Source organism: Microtus ochrogaster, chromosome 17, assembly GCF_000317375.1.
Source record: "Microtus ochrogaster isolate Prairie Vole_2 chromosome 17, MicOch1.0, whole genome shotgun sequence".
NCBI classification, from domain to species: domain Eukaryota; kingdom Metazoa; phylum Chordata; class Mammalia; order Rodentia; family Cricetidae; genus Microtus; species Microtus ochrogaster.
In genome coordinates, this window is record NC_022019.1 from 35,556,613 (window position 1) to 35,580,262 (window position 23,650).

Genomic DNA, 23,650 nt, shown 5'->3' on the forward strand with positions numbered 1-23,650 from the left:
GGAGGAAGGAAGGAAGGAAGGAAGGAAGGAAGGAAGGAAGGAAGGAAGGAAGGAAGGAAGGAAGGAAGGAAAAGCCCTGAGTCTTAACTCACAAAGTCTGGATTGTATCTTCAAATCTTACCATGTGTTTCTTGCATGGCCTTGAGCAAATTTCTCACCTTCTTTGAGATTCTCTTCCATGTTCATTCAGTCTAAAACAATGAACAAATAGGCCAGGATTTTAACAATCAGCCCAACCCCAAAGTTAGGCTAACTTTGAACTTTTGAATCACCAGTTTGGTGATTCTAAATTTTTGATTTGGAGGTTTCAAATCAATATATAACTTGTTATTTGTGGAAGTGTATTGGGAAACTAATATAAATAGTTCATTAACAATCAAAACTGTGTTATTTACCCTTGCTAACATACTTCAAGGAGTCTACCTATATCTTTTCAATGAAAAATATTCACAATAAATTGTGGAAAGTGAAGTAATTAGTGAGATGAGCAAAATGGTATAATAACCAAAAATGCGTTAATTCTACCTAACAATCCAGAGAGATTTTTATGGGTGGGTCTCCAAGGATGATTACATTTTCTCAAAATAAGCAGAAAAGAGAACAGTACTGGGCTCAGTAGATAGGATGGATCTTAATTCTAATTTAAATGGTATTGTGAGTGAGTATGCTTACCACAGAAGTTTGGACTTTCAGAAGACTTGTCACAACAAGCTTAGAACACATCCCATCATTCTCTTCTCTGATATCACTTACTAGAACAGACTTATGTAGTGCTGTGTGCTCTGTACTTTAAGAAAACTGTGTGACTCACTTTTACACATGAAACACTGTGTGAGAGCTTTATTAGGATACTGTATACATTTGATTAAGTTACAAATTACAGCATATAGTAACTGGTACCTAGATTTCTATTAAGGCTTTATTTCTTTTTTCAAACTTTTTCTGGAAAAAATATTATAATTAAAAGTTATACCTGAAATATATCAAGAAAAATAGTATTTGTTACCATTTATTAATATTATCTTAATGGAATGTACCACAGACACAGTTTTCATTTCAACAGTCCTAAATTAATTATGCTACATGATCATCTTAAGCTGTGCTGACTGTTTGGCCACTGCAATCAAATAACTTAAAGGAGTCAAGCTACAATAATAAAAAAAAAATAGAAATAAAATACATTAAGGAAGAGGAAGAAACAGAAAGGGAAAATGACTTCAGAACTCTGTATTTATGTTTCATGAAAATTTTCCTCACCATAAGCAAGAATTTTCAAGATTATTAAAAGAAAATTGATCCTCTTTTTTCAATCACCCCTGATTTGGTTGTGACTGTGTTGCCACCCTCTGCCCACCATGTCTGAAGGATATAGGAAAGACCAGACACACCAAAATAGCAAATGACAGGCAATAGTTATGATCAAGGTAAGGTTATTCATATTACTAAAGGGAAACAATCAGAAAGAACACTTTCTCAAACCCTTTATAAAATAATATTTTCATTATATGTATAAATTTTTCTTTGTGCAGCCAATTTCACACTAGTCTTGCTATCCAAAGAGGAAAAAAGCAGATAATAGAAATGTGTGGTTTTATCACTGCATTTTCACCACGTTGTACCCAAAAGACATTACATAAAAGTACAGAGAATAAGTCAATGAATGAATGATAGTGCTTCCTATGGATGCTTTCAACAGTCATAAAAATGTATACCATTTATTGCCTTCTATCATGCATCCTCGGGTCACGGTCTGTGATTTAGGAATGTCTGAATGAGCATCCATGATACTCTTATATTAACCTGTAAAGGACACTAAACAGAGAACAGCCCAACTGGAAGGCTGGGAGACATCTGATCACTTTAAAAGCTCATGGAGGTATGCTCACTTGGGTTTTTAAGAAACACCCGGGATATAGTAACAGAATCCATTACAGATTTCATTGCAGAAGCCAGGAGTGAAGCTTCTAATCAACAAAGCAAAAAAATGAAGTTTCAGCAAGCCTAGGTTCTCTGTCAAAGTTGAACAAAGGAAGGCTGCTGTTTCCAGCATTCTGTAATAAATTATAAGAATGGATTACGGGAGTACATTTACTGGAAAGCATTTTGAAGAGAAAACTCTTCAAAAACCATTATTTTTGGCAAAAATTACCAAAGCTATTCTTGTCTTTGCTATTTTGAAGCTGTGTCACAGAGAACATTTCTAAAACAATTAATATAAGTGAACACTGCTTTTTCAAAAAAAATTTTTGATGAGATATAAAGTAATGGAAACCTGTTTCCAGGAATAAAAATGAGTATTTTGCAGCATTAAAATCATCACAAAGCATGAAATAAGGAACCACAAATACCAAGTTGATATTAATAATACGTTACATTTTCCTGGGCAGATGCTCCAGTCTTCCAACCAAGGAGTCCATTGTGTGCTGAGAGTGAGCTATAGGCCTCAGGTTGGAGTTCACTGGTAGAACACTTGTTTTGCATTCATGAGGCCTTAAGTCAAAAGAAAGGGGACTGTAAACTGTGACTTAATGTTGAAATAATTGAGATAGGAGACTAATCCAAGAAGTCGAAAGAAGAGTTCACTGGGTAGAAGTCACTGAAATTGTGCCTTTCTGTATAAGGAGTTTCAAAATTTTCCCATTGTATGCTTAGTAGCTACTTAAGGGGGTGAGGGGATTGTAAACCTTGATAATCTTCCCCTAGTCAGTAACAGTAGTTTGTACTATGCAAGGACTAATTTAAAAGACAATTAAAATTAAGAATAGCATTTCCAGTATTCCTCTAAAGTTTATATTTGTGGCCTAGTGATTAAGACAATGACTCTAAATTTAAAAAAAAAGGTACAAAAATACACCCTTAGATTTTATGCAGAATAAGTTTTAAAAATTTCTCTAATATTTGAATTTTTTGGTTTTTCAAGACAGAGTTTCTCTATAGCTTTGGAGCCTGTCCTGGAACTAGCTCTTGTAGTCCAGGCTGGCCTCGAACTCACAAAGGTCTGCCTGCCTCTGCCTCCTGAGTGCTGGGATTTTTTAAAGTACAGTGCAAAACTCAAGTCAAACACTCTGTAAATATAAATACTTCTAGACACTTTCTGCTTAACTAAATAATGCTACATGAGATAATCTTTTTTGTGGTAATAAGATTTCTAGAAAGCTTATGGGTATTATAGTCTCATCTCTACTTTTATTATATAAGCTGTTTTGGGGCAAAGAGGTATTACACACCAAATGTGAAATTTTCATTTTTTGGTGAGTCTTGGTCTTTATCCAGAATAGAGGAAAGATCCAGGAAACACCAATATTATAGGTATGATGCCATGTTTCAAGGTTGTCAATATGGGCATAAAGGTATTAAGGTTCTATAATTCACAAGTTTCTAGCCAGCAGAACAGCTGTAGAACCATGCAAATATGATGTGATCAAAAATCCATGTCATTCTCACAACATAGGGGTTATTAAATGAAAATCTTTGCTAGGTGTGGAACATCTCTCTATAAACTAATGGTCAAATAAACCCAGAGGTCTCCCAAACAACACAGACCATTGTCATTGACCCACCTCTCTATACTATTGGTCAGGTAATCCCAGAGGTCTCCCAAACAACACAGACCATTGTCATTGCCCTTGTTGGCTGATGACAACTGTAAAAGGAAATAGCTGCCAAGACCTGAATAATCACACAAAACTATATTAATTACAACACTGGTTGGCCAATGGCTCAGGCATATTTCTAGCTAGCTCCTACATCTTAAATTAACTCATTTCTATTAACCTATGCATTGCCACGAGGCTGTGGCCTACTGGTAAGGTTCTGGCACCTTTCTCTTTTGGCAACTACATGACATCTCTCTGCCTCTGCCTTCTTTCTCCTTGCATTAAGTTATTTTGCCCACCTAACACTATTCTTCTCTGCCATATGCCAAGGCAGCTTCTTTATTAACCAAAGGTAATAAAACATATTCACAGCATTCAGAAGGCAATCCTATATGATATAATTTTCTTATAAGATTCTGCTGCAGCAGAAGACAGAACACACTTTGGTTTCATTACACAGAGAATTTTACACTAGTCAGGAATCTTTCTTCCTGCTGGCTAGCTTTCATAGTGTTGAAAGGTACTATACAGGCTGCTAGAAAAGAAAACACATCAATGGTCTTATCCAATGCTATACTCTGCATGCTACATCTCAATCTGCCAGGCAAAATGTGCCTGATAGTGCTATTGAGGCAAGACCATTATGAGTAACTAACAATTTTTTTATTTAATATGAGTATTACTCAACAGGATGAAATTCATGACTGGTGCTTAGTCAAAATTCCATCACTGGAAACACTGTAATCCCAAAGGTGGAACCTGCCATTCGTATTTTGCCAAATACCAATGTTGTCAAAGTGCTTTTTAAATATTTATATTTACAAACATAGACTTGGGATGTCATCAATCTTTGTTAGAACCAGTTCTTCCTGTATTTAACAATAGTCAGTAGACAGATATTTAACCAGTGAAATTACTGAGGATAAAAGACTGTATGCTCATTCCCAATTATGGCTCCACTGCTACCAATGCTCAGAGAACATCACAGAAGAGGACGCGAAAGAATGTAAAAGCCAGATGATAGGCAGAAATTTAATAAAATACTGTCTTTTAGACATAACATGGTCATCACATTCATGAACTCAACAATAGCTGTGATTACCTGTACAAGATCAAACCATCCCAAATTTCTAAACAGATGGGATTGATGAGATCTAGACCCCATCTCTTACTGAGTAGCCAGTTGCAGTTGATAGTTACTTGGGTAAATATAATCACTCACATTTTATGATGTAGCCACTGGAAGGATCACACATACAGACTGTTATTATTATTATTATTATTATTATTATTATTATTATTATTATTATTTATCACTATCACCAAACATTAAGTTAATCAAGGAGAAAATTCTGTATATTTGGGGGGAACAGGATGAGTAGAGTAGTATTAGGTAAGTAGTATTTTATCAAAAGTCACAGAGCTGTAGCAGTTCCTCAGTCAGAAAATCCTGATCTAAGTACTCAGAAATCAATAAATCTAATAAGCAAACAGATAACATTCCCAACATTGCAAGAAGCTACACTGGATAGTGTTAGTATGAGCACATAGTGTTAAAGAGAAGGGACAATCAACACAACATGATGAGGATAAGGCTAGAAAAGAACCATCAGGAATGTTTGCATCCACACAGAAACGAATGGGGCCAATTCATAATGGCCATAGCAAACATAGAAAAGGGGCTGAAGAGATGTTCTTAACAATAGTTAAGAACACTGGCTACTTTTCCAGGAGGTTGGTTCAGTTCCAGAACTAGGTAGTAGTTCAACAACCATCTATAACTTTGTTTCTAGGGGAACCAACACCCTCTTCTGTCTTCCATGACATCAGTCATGTGTGTGGTATACATACATCTACATGTGGACAAAATCGTTGTACTCACAAAATAAAGCAATAAAATGTTTTAAATTTAAATACTTATCATAGAAGTTCTGATTTCTCTGTATCTTATGAATATAGATTATTCTTTCTTCTCTCTCTCTCTCTCTTATTTTTTTATTTTTATTTTTATTTTTGTTTTTTGAGACAGGGTTTTTTTTGTATAGCTTTGGTGCTTGTCCTTGAACTCAATCTGCAGATCAGGCTGGCCTCAAACTCACAGAGATCCTTCTGCTTCTGCCTCCCAAGTGTTGCAATTAAAGGTGTGCATCACCATCTCCAAGCAAATATAGATTATTCCTGTGTTTTGTAGATTACATGTTTATAAATATTCCTGGTCATTAAAATTTATTTGCACCCTCAAATTAAGACTTGCATTTTCTTTTTTTTTTCTTATTTATTTATTAAAGATTTTTGTCTCTTTCCCGCCACCGCCTCCCATTTCCCTCCCCCTCCCTTAATCAAGTCCCGCTCCCTCCTCAGCTCGAAGAGCAAACAGGGTTCCCTGCACTGTGGGAAGTCCAAGGAACCCCCACCTCCATCCATTTATAGTAAGGTGAGCATCCAAACTGCCTAGGCTCCTACAAAGCCAGTACGTGCAGTAGAATCAGAGACCCATTGCCATTGTTCTTGAGTTCTCAGTAGTCCTCATTGTCCGCTATGTTCAGCGAGTCTGGTATTATCCCAGGCTTTTTCAGACTGGCCTTGGTGAGTTCCCCAATAAAACATCCCCATTGTCTCAGTGTGTGGGTGCACCGCTTGCTGTCCTGAGTTCCTTGCTCGTGCTCTCTCTCCTTCTGCTCCTGATTTGGACCTTGAGAATTATGACGGGTGCTCCAATGTGGGTACTACTCAGCAGTAAAAAACAAGGGCTTCTTGAATTTTGCAGGCAAATGGATGGAAATAGAAAACACTATCCTGAGTGAGGTAAGCCAGACCCAAAAAGAGAAGCATGGGATGTACTCACTCATATTTGGTTTCTAGCCACAAACAAAGGACATTGAGCCTATAATTAGTGATCCTAGAGAAGCTAAATAAGGAGAACCCAAAGAAAAACATATAGACATCCTCCTGAATATTAACCTTCATCGGGCGATGAAAGGAGACAAAGACTTGCATTTTCTCACTCAGTAATAGACATGCACACAGTTTAGAATGTCCACATCTGAGACTGAGAAACATGCTCTTATACTTTTGTGTAGCTCTCACACTGTATTCATGGGTCTTGGGGAATCTATATAATTTCACATATTTAGGAGGGCTGATTTGTTTCACCTTGTTTCTTATTGGTAGCCTTGCTATTGAAAATGGCCCAAACTGTTTTCTTGTTTGCCTAAGTACAAGAAGTCTATGATACTCCTCATGCTGAAGACTGGTTTTATGAGGCATGAGTCACAGAGCTATTGACCATGATGTTAATATTAACAGATTCACATTTTGTATTAAGCAGAACCCAATTGTTTAAGGAAAATGTGACCAAGACTTTACAGGAACCCAAATCTGTATCTCCCTAAGCATTTGCTATCTCCTGTGGGTGACTTAAAAGGATACAAACACCTTGAATATAGAGAGTGCACTGTGCTCTAGTGACACTGCAGAGAGCAATTAATGAAAGTGAGGCAAAGAGAGGTTGATGTTTGCTACCATTTGCATCTGTCAAAACAACATGATCAAAGTCCAAACTAGAGCCCCTCTTTGATTATCACATAAGATTTCCTCAGAGTCACAGAAAATATAATACGTATGACTATACTTCAAGTCACACATCCTTGAGCTACTTTCTATGCATCATCAATCTCAGAAAATTTAAGTAATATGTTTACAATGGATTAAATAAATATCTATGTGACTGGAGAGACGGCACAACAATTAAGTACACTGGCTACTCTTCCAGAGGAGTTGGGTTCAGTTCCCAATACCATGTGGTAGTTCACAACACCCATAACTCCAATTCTCCGGTACCCAATGCATTATTCTGTTCTCTGTGGGCACCATGTGCATATATATAGTGCACAGATATATATATATATATATATATATACATATATGTATATATATATCACTCATATTCAAAAAATAAAACAATTTTAATTTAAATACTTAGCACTAAAGTTCTAATATCTGTGTCTCCACATGAATAATTCTATGTGAATTATTTTTTCACCTCCTTTCTCTAAATAGTAAATCTGGAGTCTGACAAGTAGGTTGTACTAAACCCATTAAGTCAGCAACTGTCTTCACTTGGAATTTTAGGTCATTAAAGTCTTGAGCTTTTAAAACCTCTTAGAGGTCCTTATTAAGGTAGTAGTAATGGAAATATTAGACATTTAAAAACATGGTTTGAAAGATCCCCAATATACTTAAGAAAGATTCAACTTACAAGGTTTTTTTATTTTTTTATTCATTTTATGCATCAACCACAATTTCCCCTCCCTCCCCTCCTCTATCTTCAACCCCTATTCACTTCTCAGAAAGAATAAGGCTTCCCATGGGAAATCACCAAAACCTGGCATATCAAGTTGAGGCAGGACCAAACCTGTAAGCAGAGACTGCTCTTTCACTCCCAACTGCCCAGACCCAAATAATCACACAGAAACTATATTAATAACAACATTGCTTGACCAATAGCTTAGGTGTATTCCTAGTTAGTTCTTATATCTTAAATTAATGCATGTCTATTTATCTATGTATCTCCATGAGACTGTGGTCTACCCTTAAAGTTCTGGCATCCGTCTCCTTCAGCAGCTATGTAGCATCTCTTTGACTCTTGCTACTCTTTCTACTATATCTCTGTTTGGATTTCTCACCTGACTTTATTCTGCCCTGCCATAGGCTAAAGCAGCTTCTTTATTAACCAATGGTAATAAAACATATTCACAGCATGCAGAAACTCCCACATCACAAGCCCAAAGTCATTTAAAATCACCACCAAGGGAATGGATTGAAACAATAAAGAAAAAGAACCAGACATTTACACATACACATAATTTTGAATTTCCTTTCCTTTCCTTTTGCCATGGCTTTGAGAACATAAAGTCATTGAACCACATTCAATAACATCACAGATTCAAAAATTTGAACCATACATTTCTGAATTTTTTTACATAGACTGGAAGAAACATATGAAACAAACAGAGGACAACAAATCATAACCCTCTCGACTATTGTCCATTAAGAATGAAGATTTATGTTGCTTGATTCCAGGATAACAGACAGTGCTGTCCTGTGACAATTCCTGAAGAGTAAGGGATATGCACATCAGAGCCAGGCAAAGATACAAACTCCTTACTATCTCTACACATTTCACCCACACTTTAAGATCTGTGTCCAAGGCTGGAAAGATAACTCAGTGTTCTAAAGCACTGTTTCTCTTGCAGAGTTTATAGTCCCAGCATCCCCATTTGTACGTTCATTTTTAGAAAATTTTATGCCCTCTTCTGACCATCATAGGCACAAGGTGTGCTGATGATGAACATACAGACATGCAAGAAAACACTAATGCACACAAAAAAAAATCATTTAAAAAATTCTTTCTCAGTTTGGTTCTATGACTGTAACCTAAGACTTGATTTTCTTCCCTGAAAAGAAAGTATGACTTTTAATTACTAAGCATGGTTAATACAGCTAAGTTATTAAAGCCAACAAAGTCTTATGAAAAGTCCATATTGGTTGTCAGTTAGAGCCGAGAGACATGTTCCTAAGACTAAGCCTCACTCATATTCAAGTCTTGACTTCAACAAGACTCAAGTCACCTTCAATCATCCTCAAACTGCATGCAAATTACATGCTTATCCTTGAGATATCTTCTGTAAGTCTTCCAAAAAGTAATCTGTTCACTATTTCAGTGTCTCCTGATTTTTTAATGATATCTATATCCAATATATATATTGCATTTTAAAGTACTTGCAACCCAGTAAGCTAAAATATAAATAATGTTCTCTTCTATGTAAGTTAGCTGTGACCACTTATAGTAAAGATAAATGAAGATAAAATGATTCTCTTTACCTCGTCATGACTCTCAGGGCACTTTCCACCCTGACTAGACCTCCATAACGTCACACTCTCCCACTAGGTTTGTTTGTTTGTTTGTTTTGAAGTAATGAGAATCTCTGTGAAAATCAATCAAGAGAAAGGTAAATATTGATTTCTGAGACAAGACTCTGGTCTGACCAGTTAAATGTCAACAGACATTTTTTCCTTCTTCGAAGGATGTGCTATTTAAAATTAGTGGTGTTTTCCTCTTGTGAGTAGAAACATTAATAATTAGGATTATTTGCTACCAATTCTACACTATACTTCTGCGCAAACATTGATGGTTGTCAATACCAATTACAATGAGCAACTTTATATTAAAGGTACAAACTGTCAACAAATAGTATTTTACAATGTGTGAAGGCTAGAAACATCTCCCTTCTTGTTGAGAATCATCTGGAACAAATGTATGTTATTTAAGATGTGATGTTTCATAGTTGTGATGTTCATGAGCCTGAAGAAACACACACATATAATAGGACACTAGTAGTTATTTAAATAAATTAGTAGTAAATATTGATCCTTAAATCTAGAAAACTTTATTCAAATTACCCAACAGGTCCTGTTAATCATGTGATTGACTTCCACATAGGTATTCCAGTCCAACTGATAGTGATTTAATATACTTTTAAATCATGTTTATAGCATACTAAGTAATATTTCTATCAACACATTCCTAGATTTTGCCCTGAGGTTTCTTCACAGGAAGACTGAGCAAACTACAACCTACAATCTGGATACAACCTGTTTTGGTGTGATCTAAAACTGAAAGTGACTTTTGAGGATTAGAAGCCATTGAATGAAAGAGAATGTTACTCTACATCCTAGTTTCATAGAATGTTATAAAAAAAAAAGAATGAAGGAGTAAAAATTAAACATTTTTTTCTTTCTAGGAATTTTAGACAAAGTAATTGCCAAAAGATGAGTAAGCCCAAACTTACTAAACCTTTGGAAATGACACATGGTAAATAGAATTTGACACAGGTGACCAAGGCTATAAATCATAATGAGTTGGATTATAGTCTCTGTAAAGATATATGACAAAACCTGAATCGCTGACACTTCATTTGGTGATAACATCTTTTGCAGATGTAATGCCACTAGGATGAGAGCTTCAAGGAGCCCTTACTGGGTGTGGCAGTTGTTCACAGTGCTGAAGTGATAGAAACATGATAGAAGGAAGCTAAATAGAGGCAGAAGTAAAGACTGAACCAATGCAGGGAAACACAGTCTTACAGAGACTGAAAGTTCCACCAGAAACTACAGAGAAAGGGAAGAATCTATCCAGAATCTTAGTTGGGGATTTTGAATTTAGATATTTAGACCACAAGAACATGATAAAATTAATTATTACTGTCATGATATCAGATTGGTGGTTCTTCATTTTTATAGTCTTGGAACTCAGTTATGAAGGTAACCCTGAATGCTCTAAGTGAATCCTGGACAATCAATCACATCAAGCAAAAAAATCAATCAGAGAGTCCTTCCAGGCTACAGTAGAGAAAGACATACGATGATGGAGTGAGAATTTGCTGTACTTAAGTAAAAAGGAAGAAGCAAAGAGCTACACAATGCAGGCTGTCTCTGAAGTCTACATGAGATAAGAGGAGAACAGATTATTCTCATAACTTCCTCTAGGAACAATCCCTGCATAACCATGCCAGTATTTGACCTCACTCCAGTGAGAAATCTTTTGAACTTTTAATTCCTAGAATTATATAACAAGACAACACATTTGTATTTCATATTTTGTTTGTGAATTTGTTGTGGACAGAATATAAAATTAATGTAATCCGCTTGCATTACAAAAAAATGTAACTTAGTTGTTGTCATTCTTCTTATTCTTCTCTTGAAATAATGTTCTCAATTTTGTATCTTTACCCACAAAACCTAAAATATTTGCCGTCTGATTCGAAGTGCTTTGATATCTCATTATAAACACTGGAAAAATTTAATTTGGTTGAAAGAAAATTTTTAAAATGATTTCTAAGTATTTTACAAAAAAATTGTATTTATTGTGATGTGCTAATTTTAAAGTTTGTAGTAGAGCTCTTAAAAAGATTTAAAAATGTAACCATCTTGATAGTGACCGTACTTATTAATCTCTAATCTCCCAACTTCATTTTTTTAGTTTGTGTAGACTATTATAAAACAGCCAGAACAATAAACACATGCATGTAGCACAATTGAAATGAAATATTATATAACCAAGATAAATAAATTAATTATTTTACTTTTGGTTCTTCGAGATAGGGTTTCTATGTAGCTTTGGTGCCTGTCCTGGAGCTAGCTATTGTAGACCAGGCTGGTCTCGAACTCACAGAGTTCTGCCTGCCTGTGCCACCTGAGCTACCACCACCTAGTTACCCATAGCTTCTTAACATGGGTATGTATCTTCATCATCATATCAAAACCAGAGTGTGGTAGTTTGAATGTAACTGGTCCATATAATCTCACAGGGAGTGACACTATTAGGGGGTGTAGACTTATTGAAGTAGGTGTGACCTTGTTGGAGGAAATGAGTCACTGTGTGAGTGGGCTTTGAGGTCTGCTTTGCACAAGCTACTAACAGTGTCAGTCAACTTTCTGTTGCCTTCAATATTTAGGACTCTCAGCTATGTCTGCCTGTATGGCACCATGATCCCTGCCATGATGATAATGGACTGAGCCTCTGAAACTATAGGAAAGCTCTCATATAAATATTTTACTTCATAAGAGATGCTGAGGTCTTGGTATCTTTTCACAGCAATCGTAACCCTAACTAGGACACAGGATGTTAGTAGAAATGTTTAAAAAAGAGAGAGAGAAAAATAAATATTTTTCTATTCTATAAAGAGATGTTTTTATGAGTTCAGAATCCATTTCTCAAAGAATTCTTTAGCGTTCAGAAAGTCTGACCAGATAGCCAATAAGGCTAGGTTGAACAATTTGAACAAACTGAACAAATTGCTATTTGTTAATTGTGAATTGAATAGATTCCAACTTTCAACTTAATTGCTCTACTGGGAGTTTAGATTCTTCCTTCTGAAGAATAGAAAACTAAAGAGGAAATGAAGCAGTAAATGGGGATATAAGCATCACCAGAAAGCTCTGGTGATACAGAGGAGTGCATGTTACTTTTCTGTGAGAAGAGCTGGTAGCTCAAGAAAAGACTCTGTACATTATCAGTTGCTGGGAACTGGAAACCCAGACTGGTCCCTAGAAAACTCAGACAGACACTTGCAGTCAGAATAGAAGATACATTAATCATCTACCACTCCACTGCCCTCACTTCCATGAATCAATTTATGACACACTCTAGAATATACATACTATGTTAAGTCTACACATATGGCAAGACAAGCAAACAAGCACGGATAGATGCTGAACATAGCCTTCAGAGATAGACACACTGACATGAAACTCACTGCCTTTCTTAGCTTCATATAATGAAAGAAAAATTCTCGCACATGTGGGGCACAGCTTCTTAGATCTCAGATATAAACTATATACCATAACATCTTTTCCTGGTTTTGTCATAAGACTAAGAAAAAGTATAGCATGTCAGTTTAAGACAAGTTAAAATACAAGTTTCCCAGAAAATTTTAACCATGCGTGTCATTGAGGAGCTCAGGCTAATGCAAAAGCAATGCATGCATAAATACTCAGTATAGGTCTCTAGTTGACTAGCTAGGTTTCTATCTTGCAGGAGTTTTAGTCATATTGCCCATAATATACTGCTAGACACATTTCTATGTACAATGAGAAAATGCAGATGAACAGGGAGGATGGAACAGCAGACAAACATGAAACAAATTTAAGAGTTGAATTCCATGTGAGTCTTATGAACATATCTATGTAAGCTGAGAAGAGTAGCAACACTGAGGTTGTTTTAATAAGAATGGTTCCCATAGAATCATATGCGTTAGTACTTACTCACCAAGGAATGGCACTATTTGAGAAGGATTAGGGAAGATGACCTTGTTTGAGTAGGTGTGACCTTGTTGGTGGAAATATGTCACTGGGGATGTGCTTGGAGGTTTCAGAAACACTAGGCCCCATATTTCTTCTCTCTGTGCCTACAGATCAGGCAGTAACTCTTAGTTACTGTTACAGCAACTGCCTATGTGCTGCCATGCTCCCTACTGTACTAGTACTGGGTGGACCAAATCTCTGACACTATTAGCAAGCCCCTACTTAAATACTTTCTCTTGAAAGAGTCTCCTTGGTCATAGTGTTTCTCCACAGCAATAGAGCAATGACTAAGACAAACACTAAAATGGGTCTCATTCTAGGTTTTGTTTTTCTTTTGTTTGAGCCTAAACATGTACTTAAGTAAGCTAGAGTGCATCCATAGGTCGGGCTGCTTCACAGTAGTTTAGCATGAAGAGGAAAGTAGTAACATAAAAAAATGATAAATATAAAAAACAAGTACTCTCATATACTATAACTTTTTTTAATCTTTGGATTTATATGTAGTAAATACATTATAAATAATATAGCATTTATATTACTCCTGTATTAAATGTGTTCAAACACTAAAATAATTATGCTGATTATTATATTACTGATATATTTGTATCTATTTCTTATTCCTAAAATATTTTTAAAAGATACTGTTATTGCAATTTTTATAATGAAGCCGTACAGTTTTTATTTTTTTCTTTTTATTGAAAATGAATTTTTTCTCATATAATATATCCTGATTATGGTTTCCACTCTCAGTTCCTCACTATATCCCTTCCCATTCAGATTCTTTCTTATTAAAAAACAGTCTTCTAAGGGATGATAATGATATAATAATATATAACATAAAATGATAAAACAAAAGCATACTGGAATTGGCCAAACAAAAAGAAAGAAGCCCAAGAGAAAGGACAAGAAACAGAGACCCACTTTTTTGTACACTAAGAAATCCTATAAAAATACTAAACTGGAAGCCACAATATTTACCTTCACAAAACACATACAACTTGATCAAAAGAACCAAATTTCCAGCCTGGATCAGGGAAGAGCTCAATAGGTCACACCCCTAACTGAGGAGCTATTGACACTTGATAGCTATTGTGGGACAGAGAATCGTTATTCTTTGGGGGTGTAGTCATTGATAAGATGCCCATGCTCCAGTGGGTAGCCTCACACTCAAACATGCATAGCTAGCACTAATAAGGCTCAGAAGAGGTGTCATATGCTTGCCACAGGAAGTGTTAAAACGAGCATGACGGCTGGTGGTAACTGAGATCAGCTGACCTTCATAGAACCTTGGGAAGGAGACACTATTCTTTATCCCAGTTTAGAGAGAATAAAAAACAAGACTAAGGATGTAAAGACATATGCCCAACATTAACTAGGACAATTAAACAGAAAGGTAAAATACCCACCCAAGTCTGTTGGCTCCTTTTCACAAGCTGCCATAATGTCCAGAGTCCAATACATTTGCTGGCAGAAAAACGCTCATTCGAAGGAAGCTGGTGCAGGAAGACATGATCACAGAGAGGGAGCAGAAAAAAACCTTGATTAAGCCTTCCCGTAAATAGACCAGCCTGGTTGCCAGGGTTGAAGTGTGGGGTATTTTTCTCAGTCTTTTCATTTATCTGCTTGTGCTCCCATGCTTCATGTTGTCTTAAGCCTACTTGTTTCTGTTTCCTCAGCCTGGATCCCTGCAGAAGCTTAGCCTATGCAGACTTAATGAGTTTATAACTGGAACTAGTTGCTTCACATATTCTGAGGTCAACTTGTTTCATGGCTTGGTTCAATGATAGTATCTAGATACCCTACTTTGCAAATAGGTATAAGCAGTTGCTATTCGAGTAAGATCATATTAAAAGTCAGTCTATTGTAGTGCCGCACGGTGGAGGCACACGCCTTTAATCTCAGCACTTGGGAGGCAGAGGCAGTCGGATCTCTGCGAGTTCAAGGCCAACCTGGTCTACAAGAGCTAGTTCCAGGATAGGTTCCAAAGCTACAGAGAAACCCTGTCTCAAAAAAAAAAAAAAAACAACTGAGACGTTGGGGCTGATCTAATGGGAGCTCACCAAGGCCAGCTGAACTGGGACTGATGGAGCATGTGATCAAACCGGACTCTCTGAACGTGGCTGACATGGAGGGCTGACTGACAATGGCACTGGGTTTTGATCCCACTGCACGTACTGGCTTTGTGGGAGCCTAGTCAGTTTGGATGCTCATCTTCCTAGACCTGGATGGAGGGGGGAGGACCTTGGACTTCACACAGGTCAGGGAACCCTGACTGCTCTTTGGACTGGAGAGAGAAGGAGAGGGGAAGTGGGGGATGGGGGAGGGAAATGGAAGGTGGGGAGGAGGTGGAAATTTTTAATAATAATAATAAAATAAAACGAACAACAAAAAGTCTATTGAATTTAGAGCTTCTGTCATGGAAAAGAACATCAAATTTATTTAATGGTTCTTCTGATTAAATTCATTACAGACAGACAGAAGACAATTAAATCACTAGTGACATTACAGCCAGAATCATCAACCAGCAAGAAATTGAATCTATAAATGTCACTTTGGAGGGAGGAATCAAGATAAGTATTTCATCTCTAATAGATTAATAAGGGTAAACTAAACAGCATGTTCAAAACTTTGTAGGATTGGAAAGTTGTGTTTTGGAAAGGCCATTAGAAATCAGTGAGAGCCATTATGATGAGAATTTACAGCATGACGATTGTCTAGACAAGAAAATTAAGACACCATTTCTGATTTCAATTGGAAACAAAGCTAACAGTATCATACCAAGTTAAGTATCCTGGCCTATATGCCTGCTGGCACTTGCTGAAAATTTAAACTCTACATGTCCTCCAGGACAGCGGATGGAGAGAGAAGGGGCAGAGACAAGAGCAATGAGTGTGTCAACTGCAAAGAAATTTGAACTAAAGTGAAGAGACTCAATGCATAAAGCCCTGCCTCCTGAACAATGAGCTCTGAAAAGTTCTTGGTCAGTCTGCCTGGGTAACACATCTGAAAAACAGCCTTTGGTTAAGGAAATGGCACATAGGGATTCAATTTGACTTTCTAAGACATACAGCATAAAATAATTAAATCTAAATAATAACAAATTTGTCCTTAACATTATTTGTGGTGAAAACATTTTTTAAAATTCTTTTAGCAATTTTAAAGTGCACAATATGTTGCTATTTATTATAGTCACCATCCTTCAGTGTTCAGCGATAAAGATTTTCCTTATCTTGTCTAGCTGAAATCTGTACTTGATCAGTACCCCTCCACATCCCTCCACATCCCTCCACACTTAGCTACATGGGTAGTGGGAAAAATAATGGTTATTTGAGGTTATCTTGCAAGGATACTGATGAACCCGAACTTTATTTCTCTTGTGTTTACAGTGTAACTTTTTTATCTGAATTAAGGACAAAACAAAACTACACCTGTGTTAAATGTTCTATAAGACTAATTGGAACTTTCTGATAGAGGAGAATGAGAATGCTGCGGTTTAGGAGAACTAAATTATCTCCTGCTAGCTTTTGTCCCTTTAAAAGATATGCTTGCTAATTCCTGTGTCAGATATTACATCCTTGGGACTGCTAGGTATTTATATATTTTAATAAATTGACCAGTAGCTTCCACTAACCCAAAAGCTAAGAGTGTTTCTTCTAGCACCCGAAGCACATAACAGATTCCCTTCCTTGCCACAGCCACTCTGCTTGGTGTATCTTCTAATGTATTTTAAAAATAGCTTTGGATTGTGCTTTCTTTTACTCTGTACCCAGGCAAAACTTCAGAAGATTGTTTACACATGGGAACATGCTACACGGGGCAACTAAATCTCTCTTCTGATGCCATGGGGACTCATACTCAGCTAAATAGACTCTCTATGCCTTTTGAGGTGAGATCTCTTTTGCTTCTACAGCATAGATCAAGAGTGGAGACCATAGTCTCACGATGAGCAGAAAAATGGAAGAGAAGACACATTTCTAAGAGTGGTACACACTAGGAAGGTTTCTGGTGGCAGTGGCCATTTTGGAGGAGCTGCAGTCAACAATGGAACTTACAGGGATAACACAGCTGTCAGAGCTACAATGATTTCATCCCAGGGGTTTGTCTTCAAAATGCATTTTGCTTCTGTTGTGCCTTCTCTTGCTTGTTGCTATAGTGTTTCTATTGTATTTGGCGCAGTGTGATTACTATGTGAAAGAATCCCACTGTTATCTATTATAGTGTGATTGTTTCATGGGAAAAATTCCACTCCTCAAGGGTCCATTTACTTGCAGATCATAATGCAGATGATTTTTATAGAGCAATTATGTTTAGAGATGTGAAATTTTTGGAGGATAGAAAATATAAACAAGAAATTTTCATTCATTATAGACACATGAATTCAGTCTGTGAAAAAAACAGGCTGAAGATCAAATAAAGCAATTATGTCCCTACACCCTAGGTTAAGTCTGATTTCCTTAGTTATGTAGCTTACAGAATTAATCACAGGCTTCAGAGTTCACCTTGATAAAACAAAGTTGTGAAAGAAAATTAAATGACCTATTATTTGTAAAGAAAAAAGAAGACTAGATGGTTAGCTAGACCACTTGAGTAAGGTTTTGTAGAATAGAAATAAGATAAGAATCTGCTGCACTGAAACTGCAAACATCTGCCTTCCAGTACAAAGAAACTGCCTGAAATATACTTTTCTTGCTTTAAACTTCATTAATCAATAATAAATGAACCATTGCTCTGGGGTGAAGATGTTATGGTGTGAAAATTAATACAAAGGAAAATGTTTAGCTACATGTGATATTCTAAGAAAAACGTGTAACTTGTAATCATAATGCAATTTATTCTTGTGTAAAGATTTTAATTTGATTTTAGAAAATATGAAACTTGGAGTTGTGAGGTGGTTTCCTACTTGTGTATAGATTTTTGTGTAAAGTGATATAAATGGGTTATGAGAAAAATAAAGACTGAGAAAGGAATTAAGTTTTGCTCCCTCAAGTGTGCTTGTGTAGCACCAGCTCCACATCTCCTCTTCAGCTTCTCTGACCTGCTGGAGCTGGACTCTGGCATTCTGAAATGTTCTTTATTCCACAGGAAAGACAGGTGTCCATCTGCCTTGAAGCAAGTTAACATCTTTTAGCTTTTCTATTGATGTTTGTCATCCTCTAAAACATTTGCCTCTTGGGTTTCCCCTTCTGATCCTTCCTTATCGGAGTTAGGTCACAGTCAGGGGTAAGTAAGGAATAAGACACTTCACAGTTACAGGCTAAAACTTCTCTTAAGCCTCCTTTTGTGTTGGCACCCTTCGAGAGACATGAGCCTGTCCTGGGAAGATGTCCTGGACAGGAAAGCACATGAGCTTCAGGTGGGATTTTGCCTTTTCCTGAGAAGTTAGCCAAATCATTCCTGTCTGAAAAATTGAAATCTCAGCCACTTGAACATTGTTGTACCTTCAAAATGCTGTGATTCTAGATGTCAATGCCCTGTGAAATAATTTTCTCAATTCCTCCAAAACAGTGATTCTCAGCCTTCCTAATGCTGTGACCCTTTAATACAGTTCCTCATGTTGTGGTGACCCCCAGTCATTGAATTATTTTTCATTGCTGCAATTTTGCTACTGTTATGTATTGTATGTCTGATTATGTGACTCCCAAATGGTTTTAGAACCACTGTTCTAAAAATAAATAGTGCAATGTATTTAAATATAAATAAGAGTATATATATATATATATGACGAAACAATAAAAACTTACACAATAAATTTATACAAGTTTACACATGAAATACAAATACTATTTACATGTAATTGTTAGCCACCATTGCATGCATCTGTAAACACATCTACATAGGTAAAATTTATTATGATAAAATTATTTTACATATGTCTTCAAACAGCCTATCCAATTTTAGGTCAGTACAAAATTATTTTAGCAGAAAAAAATACATCAAAAAGATTCATGTGTCTAGTTATAGGAAACTCTTCAGTGCAGAACTATCCTGATTAGCAGACATGGCCTCAGATGGTGTGTGAATCACATTTTTCTTCTTGGGAATCAATGCCTTCCTTTTCCAGCTTTTTCCTCATTCCATCCACTCTGGCCTACAAAGGTATTAAACATCTTTCTAGTAATGTTTTTTGCATCCCTCCTGCTTGAGGGAAGTTGTTTCAGGATTTAACAACGAGGTTTTGCTCAGCCAGAAACAAAGATACTGCTGGGCCAGAATAAACAGAATTGAACAGTCATCTGAGGCTATGGGGTTGACCATTCCAGCTGGAACAGAAAGTTATGCTATCCTACCTTCCTGGAACCTGAGGGAAGTTCTAATCTCACAACCCCAAGCCAGGCCAATGGCAAACAAATGATGTTAATTTTATTCGTCATCAGCTGTTAGGGGTCACTAACTACTGTGAAAGAATACAAGAGTGGAGTTTTTCTGCTTCCACCAAAATCATATTATAATTGAAGTCACCTGTTCCAGACACTGCCTATAAGAAATTATGGGTGGCTAGACTCTGATTTCAGGCAGGAAATTTACACTAAAACTGAAAAGAACATACTTTTTTTTAGAATGATATTTCCTTTATTAGTGGTTCCTGTTTAACAATAACACAACAATATAATGTTTATAACATTTGAGACAATAACAAAAGTAAATTTCACTGAATTTGTACTTAAAAAGTAGTTTAATATCATGTGGTTTTGTACAAAATATTTTTAAATACATTTTCCATAAACTACTGTGGAGGCCCAAAAATGTGAGCCTATTTCCACCTTGTCTGATGGTCAGAGAGGTTGAAGGTTGCTAAAAATTTTTTACAACAACCAGAGCCTTATTGCTAGCATCTTGGTACAGTAAGATACTGTGCATGCTACCAAAAGAGAGACATACACATCTGCCAAGTCACCCTTTGATCTACAATGGTGGAAGCAACCAACTAATGTCTTTGACTGAAGTCTCACTCACTTCACACCTGACATTGCTTGGGTGACCAATGAACTGAAACTAGATGGTCTAGGGACCTAGGATAATCCCAAATACTACTGTTCTGGAAAAAAAATGTAGCAATGAGATGACTCCTAATGATATTCTGCTGTACTCATAAATCAGTGACTTGGTCAGCCATCATCAGAAAAGCTTCCTTTTATGGAAAATGTGAACAGATACAGAGACCCACAGCCATACAATACACAGAGAGTGAGAGACCTTGGAACAGTCATCCCTAAAGGGGATCCTCTATCAAATCCTTCACCTCAGGGCTCAGGGAACTCTAGAAAAGTAGATAGAATGATTGTTAGAACCAGAGGGTATGGATGATACTAAAATACCAAAGCCCTCTAAATAAACAGTATCAATGTACATATGAGCTCACAGAAACTGAGGAAGAATGTACAGGACCTGCACAGCTCTGTTCTGGGTCTGTACCAGATGGAGTCTTAGAGCTGAAAGAAGTGGACACATTCATTCATCCTTAATCAGAAGCTATATTCAATTGATAATCACTTGCAAATGAAAGTTTAGTTTGCTCCTAGGGAGTCTCGCAGGAGAACCAAACTATTTTTTTTTTTTAATATATATATATATATATATATATATATACTCTTTTTTATGGTTTATTTAACTTTATTTTATGTGCATTGGAGTGAAGGTGTCAGATCCCCTGCAACTGGATCTTCAGACAGTTGTGAGCTGCCATGTGGGTGCTGGGAATTGAACCCGGGTCCTCTGGAAGAACAGCCAGTGCTCTTAACCACTGAGCCATCACTTAAGGGTAGACTCTGCATTCCCAGCAACAGATAGTCAACAGAAAATTATCTCAGAGCATAATTGGAGATATCTTGTCTCCTAATGTCCTGTAATGTTCTTATATATCCCACATGTCCTTTACATACATATTATGGTTTCTAGTTTAGTGTTTTTATGTTATTTCTGAGTGTGAGAATATGTGTGTCTCTGTTTGTCTGTTTCACATGCCTTTTCCTGGGGAGGAGGGTTCTAGTCCAATGATACAAAAATAGTAGCAGCTTGTTTAAGTCTGCTTTGACTGCAAGCAGTCCTGTGTGAGCTCTGGTACCATAAGGACTATGGGTAATTTCTTCATTAATCAATGTGGTAGGTTAGTGTGGAATTAGATGAATTTCCTAGGGTACTTTCTCACTTCCATGGCCCCTGAAGAGTCAACAAGAACCAAGCTATACATAAGTGTTTTATAAAAAAAAAAAAAAAAAAAAAAAAAAAAAGAGGAGAGAATTTGAGAGTTGAAAGGATTCTGGGAAAACAGAAGTAATAAATAGAATTCCTTCTAGAGAATGGTACTTTGAAGTCACTATCAGTTTGACATTCTTGGTTTATAACTAAACTGTTTCCACTCACTACATCTGCCTGATGAAAGGTAACACAGTAACACCCCTTTCTCATGTCATTAGAGTCAGCCTATATGTCTACTGAGACAGGTGGTATATGTATGAGAAACTCTAACTATAAGATTTAAACCTCATTTAATCCCACAACATTGATATATTACTATGAAGTAGTTAGAAAATTCTGATCAATAAAAAGTAAAATTTCAATGTAATAATTGCTATCGATTAATTGTTAAAGAAATGAAATTAAATCCAAATGTACTATAATTAAGAGAAAATTATTTTCATTCAGATACTGTAAATTTATCCATGACAACAATATCTAAAAGTGTTATTTGATCTAGCTTTTAAATTTAGTCAAATGTGATATCACCAGTGTAAAATTAGGAGAGTGTCTTTGTGTTTGTCACTCTCTTCTCTAGACAACTTCAATCAATCATGTCTGATTCTTTAGAGTGTAACAGATTTCCAGAAATGTCTGATCCACAGATACCATCTTCTAAGTATGAACACTCTCCACTCTTCCCCCACATCCATCTCCAATAGGTCAACTGAAACTTGTACTGAATGGACGGAGTGTAATGACCTGTTCTGTCTAATCTGCTTGCCTCAGTGGATTTGGGAAGGGGGGAGTGGGCATGGCTAGTCTCTTAAAGAGACAGGACAGACGATTACACTGAGAACCTCATCTGTCACTCGTCTAACACATCCCTAGATACCTTGGTAAGTGATCATGGAGGCATAGGATTCTGGATAGAATGGGGCATGCCAACATGCCAACAGCTTATAAATTTTCTACTACTTTTATTGTGAGAAAATAAAAATTAGGACAGAAAACAGATTTATTTTTGCCATAAAAAGCTCAGATTATTATTTTTTGTTTTGTTTTGTTTTGTTTTTGAGACAGGGTTTTGCTCTAGCTTTTCAGGCTGTCCCCAAACTAGCTTTTGTGGGCCAGGCTGTCCTCGAACTCACAGAGATTGCTCTGACTTTGACTCCTGAGGTTTAGTCCATTATCATCAGTGGTGAGAAATATTACATCATGCAAGTAGACATGAGGCTGAAGAAAGGGCTGAGAGTTCTAAATCTTGTTCTACAAACAGCAGGAGGAGACAGGGTATATAAGAACTTATAGTCCTCCTTTACAGTGGCATGCTTCCTCCAACAATGCAACATCTATTCCACAAATCTACATCTACTAAAAGTGTCACTATCTATGGCGAAAGCCTTTAAACACATGAGTCTATGGAGGTCAATCCTATTCAAACCACCACATTCCACTCCCTGGCCAGTAAATAAAGGTCCAGAGAGAAAGTTTCTGGAAATCTTGAAATATTGTACTTATTTAGATAATTATTGTTGTTGTCTATGTTAATGAGAAAAGCAATAAAACAGAAACCTAACACTGATGAGTGTGAGGAAACACGCCCAATGACCTAAATGGAATCATTTTTTCATCCTCTTTCCTTGACAAGGAGATCAATAATGTCTCCTCCTGTCCATCACCAAGCCAAAGTAGATAGTATCATGTAAATGAAGACTGCTCATTCATTTCTCAGACACCCAGAACTGAATAATCACAAAGAAACTATATTAATTACAACATTAGTTGGCCAATGATTCAGGCATATTTCTAGCTAGCTCTTCTTGAATTAACCCATTTCTATTAATCTGTGTATCACCATGAGGGTTGTGCCTACTGGTAAAGGTTCTGGGCATCTTTCTTCTTCAGCAGCTACATGTCCTTCTACTATCTCTATATATAACTCTGTTCAGATTTCCCACCTGGCTTCACTTTTCTAAACTGTTGAGTGAAACAACAGAAGCCATGTAGCCCCG

General features: G+C 36.6%; 1 protein-coding gene across 2 annotated transcripts in view; it reads right to left on the reverse strand.

Moving 5' to 3' along the window:
- The window catches only part of Fgf14 (fibroblast growth factor 14), a 477,073-nt gene that overhangs the window by 285,410 nt on the left and 168,013 nt on the right, over window positions 1-23,650 (reverse strand). Inside the window, exon 1 of one of the 2 annotated variants that reach the window (XM_013349332.2) lies at window positions 122-142. The exons of the other annotated variant lie outside the window; for it this stretch is intronic. Within the exon in view, the coding sequence (XP_013204786.1) occupies window positions 122-137 (16 nt within the window). The 5' untranslated portion in view covers window positions 138-142. Of the gene's footprint in view, window positions 1-121; window positions 143-23,650 lie in introns of those variants that run through there. 2 annotated transcript variants of the gene reach the window in all.